The sequence below is a fragment of the Podarcis cretensis genome (assembly GCF_951804945.1).
Source record: "Podarcis cretensis genome assembly, chromosome: 5".
Classification (NCBI taxonomy): Eukaryota; Metazoa; Chordata; class Lepidosauria; order Squamata; family Lacertidae; genus Podarcis; species Podarcis cretensis.
The window spans coordinates 91,751,461-91,767,594 of NC_137174.1; the positions used below are offsets into that span (position 1 = coordinate 91,751,461).

Here is a 16,134-nt window from a genome sequence, read left to right on the forward strand (position 1 = left end):
AACCCCCCGCCATGCCCTGGGTTGGGGCTGAAGGAGGAGGAGGAGGAGGAAAAGGGCGCCTCGGGGCATGTGCAGAGCTCCGGGCAGCGGGATTCCCTGGGCGTGGCCGCAGCTGGTTCCGCGAGCCCCGGCACCTCTCCCGGGGCGGGGCGGCCCTCTTCCCCCCGCCGCTGCCATTGGGTTAAAAATAGCGGCTCGGCGCGGCTCTCCTCCCCTCCGGGAGGGCGGGCAGGCCGGCCTGGGCTGCGCTCCTTCCCCGCCGCCGCCTCCTCCTCCTGCTCCTCCGCGGGGCTCGGCCGGCTGCGCTCCTCTCTGCTGACCCACCGGCGGGAGCCTGGAGCCGGGCGCGCTCTCGGGGAGCGGCCGGCAGTCGCAGATGGCGGCGGGGGACGTGGGCGAGCTGCTGGTGCCCTACATGCCCACGATCCGGGTGCCCAAGGCCGGCGACCGCGTCTACAAGACCGAGTGCTCCTTCTCCTACGACTCGCCCGTAAGTGAGGCTCCTCGCCCGGCAAGGGGGTCCCTCCTGCGCCCTCCGCCCCCCAAGTCCCCACACTATTATTATTATTATTATTAATTATCCTCTTCCCCACCCAAAGCTCTCCACAAGGCTCCTGGGGACACCTCCCACCAGTCCCCCCCTCCCCACTTCTCATAGGCTCCTCCGCCGCCCTCTACTTCCTCCCCCCTCCCCACTTTTCATAGGGTTCTGGGCCCCACAGAGTATTGGCATCCCTCCTCGGTCCCCCCCCCCGCGTTGTTTGACCCTCAATCCCCTTCTCAGGGTGCCCCGTTGGCTCCCGGTAGCCCCAGAGAAGATGCCCCCATTGCCTCTCCCACGTCCCTCTATTCTACTTAGTAGGGCCCCCTCCCATCACCCCATATCCCGTCTGTTTCTACTTAGGGTGCTTCTCCCCTACCCCATATCCCTCTCTTCTACTTAGTAGTGTGCTCCCCCCCCAATATCCCTCTCTTGTTCTACTTAGTAGGGTGCATAGGAGCCAACTCCTAGGGGCTGAGGTTCTTTTGCCCCCCCATAAAATATTTGAAGGTACCCCACCCCAGTTGATGGGCATTGCCATTCAAATGGTGTGTGGGGGGTGATTGATTATGTGGGGCAGGTCTAGCCTGCCCCCCCAATATTTTATTCAAGTTGGCACCCCCGGTTCTGCTTAGTAGGGTGCCTGCCCCCCCCCATATCCCTCTGGTCTTCCCCCATTCCTCACATCCTTCTGTTAGCGGGTCAGGTTTTCTATTTTGTAGGGTGCCTCTCCCCATCAGGGCCTGTATTCCCAAGGAGCTCTGTGTTGCCTTCCGCCCCACCCCATAGGGCCATAGGTTTCCCCCCTTGACAATTAGTTTCCCATGTTTGGGTCTGTCGTTGCTGTCTACCTGCAAGCTTTTTCTCTTTGGTTCCTTTGTATCTTCTCATGATGCTCCTAGGCCTGTTGCCCCAATGTCTAACGCTCCACTGTTACTATCTTGGTCTTTCCCATGTGGGTCCAGAGGCGGATTTAGCAGTGGCTACGCGGGTGGCGCTGTGGGTTAAACCACAGAGCCTAGGACTTGCCGATCAGAAGGTTGGCGGTTCGAATCCCCGTGCCGGGGTGAGCTCCCGTTGCTCGGTCCCTGCTCCTGCCAACCTAGCAGTTCGAAAGCACGTCAAAGTGCAAGTAGATAAATAGGTACCGCTCCAGCGGGAAGGTAAACGGTGTTTCCGTGCTCTGCTCTGGTTCGCCAGAAGCGGCTTAGTCATGCTGGCCACATGACCCTGAAGCTGTACGCCGGCTCCCTCGGCCAATAAAGCGAGATGAGCGCCGCAACCCCAGAGTCGGTCACGACTGGACCTAATGGTCAGGGGTCCCTTTCCCTTTACCTTTACTTCAGCCTGACACTCCCTCAGTATCTGGGTCAATGGGTTACTCCCTCCATGCCTTTGTACTCTCCCTCAACCTCTCATGGTCCCCATTGCCCCTTAACAAACCTCCCTTTTTTCATAGCTCCCACCTTGAAACTTGGGAATTTGCAAACTGTGTCTCTCAGCATCTACCTGGAATCGTGGAGTGTCCTCTGTTATATTCAGGTTGCCGGTCTCTCACTTCCCAATTCCACCTGTTTCCCCAGCCGCACCCCCAATTTCTGGTGCCTAGGCTAGTTGAATAGTGTCCCTCCTACCCTACATTCCATAATTGGTACCGGTTGCAATGTCTCCCCCACCTATGGCAACTTAAATAATTCCTGCCTCTGGTTACTTAACCCAGAATGCATCACTCTTTTGCTGCCAGTCTGTGCCCTCCTCCTTGACTACATAATATCCCCCCCCATCCCCAATCCTTTGTGCTCCTTACCTGTAAGCCTACCCCTTTAATTCACCCTTAGGGAGCTCTCTCTTAATATTCTCCCCCAAACTGGAAAAATATTTTAGGTTTGACAACAAAACAGAACCTCCATCTTCAGTGGCAGCCGGATACTGAAAACCAGGTGCTGGGGTTCAACTCTGTATTATTATTGTTGTTGAATTCATTGCCTGCTTTTCACCCGTAGGTCCCAGGGAAGGTTGTAGCAGTTTTAAAACTCAGAATTAAAAATAGTTAAAACAGATCACAGGAATACGGTGGACTGCCTCTTGTCTACTTCACACACTTGTAATGGCTCATTGTAACACTTGCTTGGTGTGCAGAAGGTTCCTGGCACCTCCAGAGCTGAATAGGAAAGAACCATGTCTGAACGCTTGCTAGCCAGTCAGTGCAGACAGCAAAGGTTTAGATGCAAGGCAGCTTCTGTCCAGGAAATACAGTGGTGCCCCGCAAGACGAATGCCTCATAAGACAAAAAACTCGCAAGACGAAAGAGTTTTTCGTTTTTTGAGCTGCTTCGCAAGACGAATTTCCCTATGGGCTTGCTTCGCAAGACGAAAACGTCTTGCAAGTTTGTTTCCTTTTTCTTAAAACCGTTAATACCCAGGGTACATTCAGGGGGTGCAGTTGCGACTTGACTTCGAGGAGCAACTCATAGCACGCGGTGTGGTAGCCTTTTTTGAGGTTTTTGAAGACTTTGGTGATTTTTGAAGCTTTTCCAAAATCCGTGCTTCGCAAGACGAAAAATTCGCAAGACGAAAAAACTCGCAGAACGAATTAATTTCGTCTTGCGAGGTACCACTGTAGCATACAAATCCATGATTGGGTTGTTTCATGTGGTGACTGGACATGTGTATGTTTTGCTGTGTTATGTTTTAGGATGCACACATGCACGATTGCTTTCTGTGTTGGAAATGTTGCAATGTATGAAAGAGTTCCAGGTAGCCCTTCTCCTTGGAAGATAGAAATTCGCCCCCGTTTCCCAGTGATAAAGCTGCTTTCATGCTGCCTGGAGTGCAGTGTTTGTATGTCTACATTTAGGAGCTGCTGGATTTAGCAACATAGAAGTGTTTGTATTTTGGGAGTGGGGCGGGGGGTGCAGCAACTGTGCAACAACCAACTGGGATTTCCTGAAGGCCCCCCTGTTTCAGCGCATTGCAAAGTACAAGTGGCTTGGGATAGTGAGGGCTGCAGGTGTAAATTCTCCTTTTAAAATTAGCTTGAACCAGACTTGCTTTTCCAGTGCAGCTGAAACTAAAGACCACGAAGTGGATATTGAGTAGGTTTACTTCTTTGGGAAAAAGTTTTCCAAAGTTCTTGGGTCTCCAAGTTTGGCGTTCTTATTTTACTTTGCGATCCTGATTTACAGCTAGTCTGTCACAGCTGAACAGAGGGCACGTTGCTGGCTGGTTTCATATGAACCTCGTGTTCTTCCTCCCTCAGGGATTTTGAAATAATTGATTAGACACAGATACTTTTTCATCCTCTGGGGTCTCTTGCTAGCCTTCTGGCCGGCCTTCTGTAACTTGGCAGAGCCTTCTGTACAGTGCTTACTTGCACACTTTTATGGAGAGTGGCACAATTCACAGGCCCAATATAATTCTAATTAATAAACACACAGATAGGCACACAGTGCTTATGTTCCTTTTAATTAGTCTGTGATTATGTTTAATCACTCCCCTGGTTCCTAATTTGCTTATGAGTATGTGTGTGTGTGTGCGTGCCTGTCTTAGTGTGGTAAACAGCAGTTTGCAGGGGTGATATAGCTCTGGGAATTTGTTGAACCAGCTGCACCCCCTTCTTCAGTCCAATTTGGAACAACGTGTTGTTAGCTGCTTTTAAATAAAAATTAAAATGCCTAGAAATTTGGCAACAGATTATGTATTAGAAGCTACATAAATACTTTGGAGTTGGGTGAAATACCTTTTTTTACCCTTTGTTATTGTTCTGGATTGCATGTACAGTGGTACCTTGGGTTACATATGCTTCAGGTTACATACACTTCAGGTTACACACTCCGCTAACCCAGAAATAGTGCTTCAGGTTGAGAACAGAAATTGCGTGGCGGTGGCGCGGCGGCAGCGGGAGGTTCCATTAGCTAAAGTGGTGCTTCAGGTTAAGAACAGTTTCAGGTTAGGTACAGACTTCCGGAACGAATTAAGTACTTAACCCGAGGTACCACTGTACAGAATTCTGGCTAAAGGGTGTCCGCACTGAGTGATCACAAGTTCAGGGTTCTAATTTACCTGTCCACAGATATTTGCCCAGCACTTTCTGTGGGGGTTTGATTGTCCTTATTCAGCACATCCTTACAGGTTCTGAGCTTGCTGTGTCCCACGGCCTGTCTGCATTGCAGCAGCAGACAACAGCAGGCCCAGCATAATCGGAAAGTGTTGTGTTGGCATCTAAGTTGGGCAACAGCTGTCACAAGATTTCAGTGGCTCCAACAGGCACTGAATGGCGTATATGCGAAGTCTCTTAAGGTAAAATGGCTATTGCCTCAATCACAGCTTACAAGCACTTTTCATATGGAAAAAGTTTGTGGTCCGGTCCTCCAGGAATGCACCAGTTCAGACTACAGGAGGAGAAAAGCAGCTCATTTTTAATGCCTCTCTGTGTAATGTAATGTCAGCTACGATTGTTGTAGTTTTTGAATACGTACGCTCTAATACAGACGGTTTAAAAATAGACAGTTACTTTCCTATCTTGCAATGCATGCTTATTCCTGCTCTACTATTCCTAAACTGCATTGGTGGCAGGGCTGTCTTAAGTCCCAGGTGCGCAGGAGGGTGGAGTCGGCTGGCCGCCTCAGCGCCTCACTGGCTCGGTCGCCCCAAACTTGCAGCACAGAGCCGCTTGCAGCAGAAGAACCTGCTACGGCGCTCTGACCGACGGTTGGGCTCTTCCCCGGACTCAACTCTCGGGCCCCAGACTCTTGGCCTGGCGCCGCTGAGAGCTCAGCTCCCGGGTGCCCCACGCCCCTAGCGCCTATGGGTAAGACGGCCCTGGTTGTTGGTTTGTGAATATTGGAGGAAAGGGCACGTGAAATGAAAATGGAGGAACTGTGGTCTCCCAAGCATTGGGGATAGAAGGCAGGTTTTGTCCATTCTTCCTTTGCAGCTTGGTGTGTTATTTCCTCCTCATTAGAAGCGCATTTTCACAATTCACTTAGAATCATAGAATCATAGAGTTGGAAGAGACCACAAGGGCCATCGAGTCCAACCCCCTGCCAAGCAGGAAACACCATCAGAGCACTCCTGACATATGGTTGTCAAGCCTCTGCTTAAAGACCTCCAAAGAAGGAGACTCCACCACACTCCTTGGCAGCAAATTCCACTGTCGAACAGCTCTCACTGTCAGGAAGTTCCTCCTAATGTTTAGGTGGAATCTTCTTTCTTGTAGTTTGGAGCCATTGCTCCGCGTCCGCTTCTCTGGAGCAGCAGAAAACAACCTTTCTCCCTCCTCTATGTGACATCCTTTTATATATTTGAACATGGCTATCGTATCACCCCTTAACCTCCTCTTCTCCAGGCTAAACATGCCCAGCTCCCTTAGCTGTTCCTCATAAGGCATCGTTTCCAGGCCTTTGACCATTTTGGTTGTCCTCCTCTGGACACGTTCCAGTTTGTCACTGTCCTTCTTGAACTGTGATGCCCAGAACTGGACACAGTACTCCAGGTGAGGTCTGACCAGAGCAGAATACAGTGGCACTATTACTTCCCTTGATCTAGATGCTATACTCCTATTGATGCAGCCCAGAATTGCATTGGCTTTTTTAGCTGCCGCGTCACACTGTTGGCTCATGTCAAGTTTGTGGTCAACCAAGACTCCTAGATCCTTTTCACATGTACTGCTCTCAAGCCAGGTGTCACCCATCTTGTATTTGTGCCTCTCATTGTGCCTCTTAATGGGCATAGGGAAAAGGGTTCATTCAGGGACATCACTAGTGTGGATTTAGGCCCATTCCTTGCAATTTGTGACACCAGCTATTAAGCCTGGTTCAATATATATAACCCCAGGATCCTGATGATCAGTCACACTAGAGTGCAGCAAAGTTGGGAACTGGACAGGCTTCTTAGCCAATCCCCCCCACCCCCAATGCTCTATCTGTGCTTGTGGGCTCCAGCAGGCATGCTGCTGCTGGTGATCTCAGCATTTTAACCTCCTACAATGCCCCTGGCAGAGTGATGGCCCCAAGGCAGCCTCACTAAACATATTTGCTGGTTTGCTGGCTTCTCAGCAACTGCCCGAGGGCACCTCATGCTGACTTAGGCTCTGATTGGGCAAGGAAATTATACACACTCTCACACACCTGAATGAACACATGTGGATACCCATAATTCCATGTGAATTTTGAATGTTCCCCAAAATAGACACATTATTTCCCTACTTCACTGGTTCAAAATTGTCACTTTGCTGGTATCTCTCTGAGTTCATTTTGGACTGTCTGTGCTCACTTGCGCATGTTGCCAATCTCCAGATTTCGTACATTATAATTTAATGGTTTGCACACAGTGGGTTTGTTTGTTTTTTGGGATAAAAAAAATGAGGTGCCTGTACGAGACTCATCCAACTTTTTTAGATGTTTGATCGGCCTCTTTTTTCTATTTTGTTTTGTGACATTTTGATCGAGAATCTATATGGGATTCAAAAGTGACTCAGCTGCCTGGTGCTTATCACCTCCCAGTGGAAAGCAGGTTCTTTTTATAACCCACACACTTCAGATCTCAAGTGTCGCCCAGCAGCTCTCTGAGCAGAGACTCACACTGATTGGGAAAGGCCAAAGAAAATTCCAAAACAGTGTCAAGGTTTGCATGCTTAAGGTAGACCAGCTGGAGGAAGTTTCTGCCTTGCAAAATGCTCAGGCTACCACTTTGCTAAGGCAACTTCCTCTGACCTGTTTCCATTCGCTTAAATGGGACAAAAATGTGTCGTAGTCCAGTCCATTTTGCCAGGCTATGGATTGGGGCTATATTTATACATAAGGAAAATGTATGCCCTTACGATGGATGGCAGGTGTGGATGGAGAGGCAGGGGCGCTGTGATTTTAATATTTGCTGCGCATGACATGCACTACACAGTGACTGTCAGATCCCTTGGGGCAGAGGCTGGCACTGTGCATTGGTGTTCTGTGTAGGTTTTGCTTCAACGGCAACACTAGTCCCATTAGGTGGACAGGAAACAGCTTAATTTTTTAACACCAGCAAGTGAATAGCCAGTAGTAAAGTTATGCGCTTGGGGACATCCTTTGAGATAGAACCTTGCCTGATTCCAAGGTGACCTTAAGAAAGCTGGAGGGGCCAGCTAGATGGAGATATCAGTCGCTAACCAAGCACCCAGAGATCTCCACATGGTCGCACTTGAACCCGCGCCGGTCGCAAAAGGCACCTGGCACCTGGGTAATTTCTAACACCGCATGTAAGCCCATATTTTAGGTGCCATGTGCAAGACAAAGCCTGGAGATATTGTAAACATGGAGTGGATAAATGTACAACTCTATCTTAACAAGTTACATGTACAGTAAACGTTATACAGACTGGATAAATGAACCGTTCAACAAGTATCGTAAGTCCAATCATGGAATGGCAACCCCGTGCCACCACAATGGCAAGGGTAGCACACTGGAGAATATGAAAAAAGTTTTTCAAAGCTGTTTTTCAAAGATTGAACTGGATGAGATGTTCTTCAATGGGTCTTGAGTTGGAAACACAAAGCCGTGTACATGGATCAGTCACGGGAAGGCAAATCAAAGCCCCCACCCTGGTGAGAATAGCGCAATTGGGCAAAAGGAGATCTGTTCTCCGGATATATTACAGGTTTCGCTACACGCTTCATCAGTCCGAAAAGCTGCATGATACAAAACAGGACTCCAGTTACAACGTGTGGTAAACCATAAAAATTAGAAAATATCAGTCTCATACTATACCTTACCCAATCATACAAAACGGTTTGCTCAGGATAAAGAAGGTATTCACAGGCACAGCTAGTGTTCAGATTCATAACAAGCAGTTAAATACAGTACAGGTGTATAGAATCCATCATCACATGGTTAAAGGTGCGTAAAGCTGCGGCAACACTTTTCTGTTACAACCAAACAACAGTACATAGCACCTCAGGTCGAATTCAGTATTCAAACCCTTTGGATATAAGGTTCCCGTTCAGTCAGTTTATTAGATTGAAAAGAAATTCTTCTCCTGAATCCGAATTTTTTAAAATTTAAAATTTTTAAAATGCTGCATCTCTTTCCTCTTCATTAAGGGATAGAGGCTATCCACAGACTATAATTCAAACAGCCCCTGATAGGGCTAAAATAATTTCCAGACAGGGTTTGTTGATATTGAAACCCAAGAATGAACAGAACAGGATTTTCAGTTCTATAGAGTATAATTGTTTATCCTCTATTGCAAGAGTTATTAAACAGCATTGGCATATCATCTTCCACAATCCAGGTTGTGAAAATTTACCAATTTTAGGCAAAAGGCTGACTAGATCATTTAGGGACGTTCTTACTCGCACTGATTTATTGGAATATCATAGTGAGGATCCTCGTATGGACTACTGCAATGGGCTCTGTGTGGGGCTACCTTTGAAGGTGACTCATATTGTCCAGTCGTATTGTCCTTTCGTAAGGTTCCATGTGCTGGGTATATAATTCAAGAGGATATCTTGCTCTGTAAATGTAAGGTTGTTCCGTAAAGTTCTGTTCATAGTTTCAGTTACCTTCTGCCAAAAATCTTTCAATATAGGACAATGTAAAAAACCCATACGTTTTAGAGAAGCATTATCCCAATTGCACCTCCAACAGTTAGATACCTCATTCTTAACACTAGAACTCGCGGAAGCTCCAATGAAGCTGAATATTAGGAGAATTAGGAAAGGCAAAGGAAAATACTTATTCATGCGACACATGGTTAATCTATGGAACTCAATCCCACAAGATGCAATGATGGCCGCCAACTTAGATGACTTTAAAAGAGTACAGGGCAAATTCATGGAGGATGAGGCTACCAATGACCACGAGCCATGACGACTCTGTTCTTCCTCTGAAGCCGCTTGCTGGAAACTGCAGAATAACAACAACAACAACAACAACAACAACAACAACAACAACAACATATTATTATTATTATTATTTATACCCCGCCCACCTGGCTGAGTTTCCCCAGCCACTCTGGGCGGCTCCCAATCAAGTGTTAAAAACAGTACAGCATTAAATATTAAAAACTTCCCTGAACAGGGCTGCCTTCAGATGTCTTTTGAAGATAGGATAGCTGCTTATTTCCTTCACATCTGAAGGGAGGGTGTTCCACAGGGTGGACACCACTACCAAGAAGGCCCTCTGTCTGGTTCCCTGTAACCTCACTTCTCGCAATGAGGGAACCGCCAGAAGGCCCTTGGTGCTAGACCTCAGTGTCCAGGCTGAATGATGGGGGTGGAGACGCTCCTTCAGGTATACTGGACCGAGGCCATTTAGGGCTTTAAAGGTCAGCACTGACACTTTGAATTGTGCTCGGAAACGTACTGGGAGCCAATGCAGATCTCTCAGGACCGGTGTTATGTGGTCCCGGCGGCCACTCCCAGTCACCAGTCTAGCTGCCGCATTCTGGATTAATTGCAGTTTCCAGGTCACCTTCAAAGGTAGCCCCACGTAGAGCGCGTTGCAGTAGTCCAAGCGGGAGATAACCAGAGCATGCACCACTCTGGCGAGACAGTCCGTGGGCAGGTAGGGTCTCAGCCTGCGTACCAGGTGGAGCCGGTACAGAAGGGGAGAGTGCTGTTATGCTCTGGACGTGCGTGCATGTTTCCTATAGGCCTCTGGTGGGCCACTGTGAAAACACTTCTTTGGACTAGGCAGGCCTTTGGTCTAATCCAGTAGGGGCTCCTACCTTCATGCTGAAGGATTCGATCAGATTTCTTTCACGATGTAACCGCTCTCTCTCTCTCTCTTCTTCTTTTCAGGATTCCGAAGGAGGCCTGTATGTGTGCATGAACACCTTCCTGGGATTTGGAAGAGAACATGTGGAAAGGCACTATCGGAAGACGGGTCAGTGTGTGTACATGCATTTGAAGCGGCACATGAAAGAGGTAGGTGCTGTTGGGGCCAACACATCTGAAGTCCCACAAGCAGAACACGAGGGCTGTAGTCTCCACCCTCTCAGTGGCAGTGCCGGATTTATGTATAAGCTAAACAAGCTATAGCTTAGGGCCCCACTCTCTTGGCCCCCCCCCCAAAAAAAAAATTAAAGGACAGAAAACTTGATGTACATTTCCAAAATATAAGATAAGTTCAACAATTACGTTATGTGCAAATGGTTTTAGATACCTATTAGGTCCATAAATTACCATATACAGTGGAACCTTGGGTTGCAAACATGATCCATGCGGGAGGCACATTTGCAACCCACAGCATTTGCAACCTGCAGCGCCGCGTCTGCGCACGCACTGGTTGTGATTTGGCGCTTCTGCGTATGCGCAAAGCACAATTTATGGTCTCTGCGCATGTGCGAGCGCCGAAACCCGGAAGTAACCCGTTCCGGTTCTTCTGGGTTCGGCACGGTGCGTAACCCAAAAACACGTAACCCGTCTGTAACCCGAGGTACCTCTGTAGCAAGTACTCAACACAACTCAACACAAAAAGCAGTGACAATTTGTTGTTGACAAAGGACAGCTGGATATATAAAGGGCCCCATTACCTTCAGTAGCTTAGGGCCTCATCAAACCTAAATCCGGCCCTGGTGGTGATGCTGGTATCTGAAACTGGTTGCTGGGAGTCGTATTCTAATAACATATGGAGGGCTACAGGTTCCCCATCCCCGCTTTAAGTTGTGAGGTTGAATGCCCCTGATAAAGTAAAGGACTACGTGGGGTGAGTTATGGGGAAGGCTATGCTAAGTTCACTGTGGCATATTTATCATTAGTGGTTCAGCTGATGGGGCAAATCGCCCTTGCTAAGCGCCGTTAAGAACCTTTTCGGGTTGCCATGAAGTGTTCTACTTGTCCTCTCATCTGCTCCCCGTGGCTGAGTTGTAATTGCCCCTTACAACTGCTCCCTACCAATCATAAAAATTGCTTCTGTTGTTACAGCAACACTGTTTTGAGTCCACTTCCATGTTCTTTTTTTAAAAAAAAATGGACTGGTGACATTTAGTTGAAAAGACCAAGTACAGTGGTACCTCAGGTTAAGTACTTAATTTGTTCCGGAGTTCCGTTCTTAACCTGAAACTGTTCTTAACCTGAAGCACCACTTTAGCTAATGGGGCCTCCTGCTGCCGCCGTGTCCGCCAGAGCCCGATTTCTGTTCTTATCCTGAAGCAAAGTTCTTAACCTGAAGCACTATTTCTAGGTTAGCGGGGTATGTAACCTGAAGCGTATGTAACCTGAAGCGTATGTAACCTGAAGCGTATGTAACCCGAGGTACCACTGTATCACTTTAACAGCAGGAGGAAGAGAATACAGTGGTACCTCTGGATGTGAACAGGATCCATTCCGGAGCCCCGTTTGCATCCTGAGCAGAGCGTAACCTGTGTCTGCGCGTCTGTGTGTGCGTGGGTCACGATTCGCCGCTTCCCCGCATGCGCGTGACATCATTTTGAGCATCTGCGCATGCGCGAGTGGCGAAACCCGGAAGTAACGCGCACCGTTACTTCTGGGTCGCCGCGGAGCGCAACCCGAAAATACTTAACCTGAAGGTACTTCAACCCGAGGTATGACTGTATATCTAAATGCAGCTGCCATAGCACTGTGCTTGGTCTCCTCTGGAGAAACAGTTTGCTGCCCTGCTTCTTCCAGAAACAGTGCACTCTGAGGGCAGTAGCTATAGCACTGTATTTTTATTTTTATTTTTAACATGGAGCAGTGCTGTGGGTGCTGCCGATCCTAATCTTTAAAAGGCTTGTTCTGGTATGCATGGGAAGGTGGGGAAGTAGTTTGGGAGGAAAATCATAGTAATGCTAGCGCACATAATAAGGGTTGGGCAACAACCGGTCTCGTGGATAAATATTTACGGTGCTGCTGTTAGTGTTTGGCACTGACCTTCCAGGGAAATCTTTCCAGCAGGTTGAAGGTAAGCACTGAAGACATGTACCAGTAAGTTTGGCTTCAAAGACTGTTTACATGTCAACAAGACATGTAACCTCTTCAGCCCTCCCTGGCAAAGGAGGCTAACATAGCCGCCATCCCAGCAATGATAGGTCAAAGTTGGTTACCCTGTTCTGATTGCCCGTGTATTCTTCTGCTGCCCAGTTGACCACGTAAACACAGCTGTTTGCACTCTGTACCAGGGAGGTTCCATCTCTGAACCTCCCCACTAACCCCTCACAATAAATATGATAATATGTGGATTTATTGGAGGTATCCAAGTTGTGTCTCTAAACCCCCCTCTTCAAATATGCTTACTCTTGGTTTCATGAGCCGTGGTTGCAGTCTGCCCAAACAGGCCCTGAAATGAAGATATCTGTGTGGAATAACAGGTGTATTTTTTAAATTTGCAGACTGTTTTGTGATTAGACCATCACCCGCTTGAATTGACTTTAAAAATTTCTGAATTGGCTGTCAACTTTGCTCTACGGGATGGCTCAGTTGGCAGAGCAAGAGACTCTTAATCCCAGGGTTTTGGGTTTGAGTTCCACGTTGGAGATTTATGCATCGAAAGGTGGTTGGACTAGATGACCCTTGTGGCCCCATTCCAACTCTACAATTCTTTCTTAGGAGAATGAGGCTATCCATCTCTCTGCCTCGCTAAACTATTGCTGGGATTTCAGTTTTCCTTGCGATGAGTTTTTTTAAATTGAGATGTTGCATATATGCCTGGCCTTCCAGATATTGATCTCTGCAGCCTTTTGCCCTGCGCTCTTTGCCTTGTTCTCCGGACCCAGCGTATCGCCTTTTGTATAAAGAACACCTGCTTATGTCTTTGGTTATCCTTTGGTGATGACACCTACTGAACCTGCATCAGTCTTTGAGAGCTGTCTCACACTTTACAGAAAATGATGCACCCCTAGATCTGTTCTGCAATCTTCGAAGAGGAACCACCTTTAAGTGAAGGGGCAGAAAACAATTGGCTGGGAGTGGAGACTGATAGAGACTTTTGAGCAAGTTTCCAGCTTGTTTGTTTACATGCATCCTACCCTCACTTCAACTACGGGAGGGGGAAAAATGTGGTTGGCGCAAGAGCCCCTGCTCACCTGTTCAGGGTGAAAGTGTGTGGACTTGAAGTGAGAAGGGCTGTCTGTGGCTTGGGGATCAGTGTTAGAGCACTTGCTTTGCACCCAAAAAGCCTCAGTTTAATCTCATGAGATGGAGAGGCACCTGTGTTCATCTTAAGTCCACATGCATTTAACCAAACACATGAATTTTTGTTTGCTTGCGACATGTCAAGCAGCTCTCATTTGTTTTACATGTTCAAGAGGAAAACTGAAAGTTGAAGGAGAGTCAGCGATAGATGAGGGCCCTCCCCCTTTTATTCTGGGATAAATAGCAAGGATGTTATCTCTAGAAATAGTGTTCCATTTAAAAAAACACACGAAAAACTAATATCTGGGAATTACACGCTGAAGGTGTGTGCAAGAATTCACTGCTTCAAGTAGCTGTCTCAGGATAGCAACAGAATTACAGTGCAGAGCCTCCATTTTTCTGGATATGTTTTCACACTTCGGCAGAATTTTCCCTCCTCTCTTTCGTCCCCCCCCCTCCCTTTTTAACAATGATTAGTGTGATAGCTGACAGATGTAGCAATGGAATGGTTGGAGAAGCAGCACATATGATTTGGTTGTTATAAGAATTGGGAACATCTTCATTGCTAAGCATGATAGACTTTGGGTTTTGGGGTCAAGGGTTTTTTAATTTGCTTTCTATTTATTTTTGGGATGGTCCTCTTTCGACAACCTGCCAGTTGCCATAATGTCCATCGAAAAATTGGTTTAGACTCCAATCCTTTTGAGCTTTTGGAAGGATTTAAATGAAAATGCTTGCATTTTGGGTAACAGAGAATGAGATGCAATACTCAACCCAATAGATCGGGGGTTTGGCACCCACGTCTTATGCATCTAGGGATGTGACGTTGGCCATACCAATACTACAAATATATATCTGTTTCCTACGAGTGTGTCTGTCTTGGCTTCCCCCAAATCATCCCATTGCCTTCAGTTCAGTGAGAGTGTTCTGTGTTCTGTGTTACGGACCCAGACCCTCCCTATTTTCCAGGGACAGTCCTGGATTTGCAGAAGCCCTCCTGGTTTCTGATTTGACCCTGGAATGACCCGCTTTTCCTTAGGATACCCCTGTTTTAATTGGAGAAATGTCGGAGGGTATGGCGTTATTGTAGCACCCTGCTTGTGGTTAACGCTTAGCTGGAATGAAATATTCAACGCAGCAATAGAGAAATTAAAATAGTAATTTATTTGTCAGACAAATAAATATGAGGCACAGTGGTATATGGTTACCAAGCTCTGGCCTGGCCTCTTGCCATTCTGGCCAGCACTTATATTTCCTTAATCCAGCCCCCTTGCTCCTCCTGTGGCTGCCTCTGTCCAATCAGCCTGGTTAAAATTCCTATTGGCTGTTTGCTAGAACCAATCACAAAAGATACACCCATTTCCTTCTTGCCCTTTTATGGGAATCAAAAAGCTATATATTCTTCTATCTATAAATGACAAATAAGTAGTAATATATCTTACATGTGTCTCAACAAGGAATCTTAATTACCAGCTCACCTCTTGCCCTCCTTGCCCTATTGCCTTCCAAAACAGATGGTTAATCTTGAATTTTTATCTTAAGCATATGTCAAGGATTTTGAGTTCACATCAACATTGAGAGATCTCCTTCATTTGAAGGTTTCTAAACAAAAGGCCTGACAACCATATATCAGGAGTGCTCGATGGCGTCTTCTGTCTGGCAAGGGGGGGCTGGTGGCTGATGGCCCCTGTGATCTCTTCCAACTATATGAAATAAGAATCTAGCATTTCTTAAATCCTTTGCATAATTATATTTAAACTAATATATTTAATACATAAATAACCTTTTAAAAGGAAAAGAAATCTTAAAAGGATCTTAGTTTAAGAAAGAAACAGCTTTAGAAAAGACTTCCCAAAAATGTTCTCTTTCTGCCAGCTAGATGCTTTTTCACTGCTCTTGACCTTTTTAACCTTAGGAAGAAGATATGGCTCATTTTACTATTTATCAACCCTTAATTTGTAGGGTCAGTGTAACCTTGGCTGTCAGCCTGTAATTCCCTTTTTACGACTTTGAGAATTGTTTTCTGCTATAAATCAGGGGGCCCCCTTGTCTAGGAGTAAAACATTGCCAAGGTTCTTAGGCAGCTGGTCTTCTGCCTGGCATGAAACATTTGAAGATCTTTAAGCTCATTTTTAAAATACAAGCCCTGATTAAACATATAAGCTTTGATAAAAATGCAGGCTTATGATTAGATGCCTCATTATGTGACCTCCATGTCAATGAGATAAGTAACTGCAACCTTTTTAGAAGACATTTGAAGACAGCCTTGTATAGGGAGGTTTCTTAATGTTTAATGTTTCATTGTATTTTTATATATGTTGGAAGCTGCTCAGAGTGGCTGGGGCAACTCAGTCCGGTGGGCAGGGTATTATTATTATTATTATTATTATTATTATTATTATTATTATTATTTATTGAATAGGATGTGCCTATTGTATGGCATGCAGACCCTTAGTTCCCCTAGAACAGCGGTTTTCAACCTGTGGGTCCCCAGATGTTGTTGGACTACAACTCCCATCAGCCCTGAGCTCTGGCCTTGCCAGCTA

At 46.7% G+C, this 16,134-nt stretch overlaps 1 protein-coding gene across 2 annotated transcripts in view; it reads left to right on the forward strand.

Annotated features, from left to right (window-relative positions):
• The first annotated feature begins 256 nt into the window (after positions 1–256).
• The window catches only part of USP13 (ubiquitin specific peptidase 13), a 71,712-nt gene continuing 55,834 nt past the window's right edge, over positions 257–16,134 (forward strand). Inside the window, exons 1-2 of one of the 2 annotated variants that reach the window (XM_079977770.1) lie at positions 257–490; positions 10,316–10,441. In XM_079977770.1, the coding sequence (XP_079833896.1) occupies positions 377–490; positions 10,316–10,441 (240 nt within the window). In that variant the 5' untranslated portion in view covers positions 257–376. The remainder of the gene's footprint in view (positions 491–10,315; positions 10,442–16,134) is intronic. The other variant, XM_079977769.1, reaches the window with a different exon arrangement.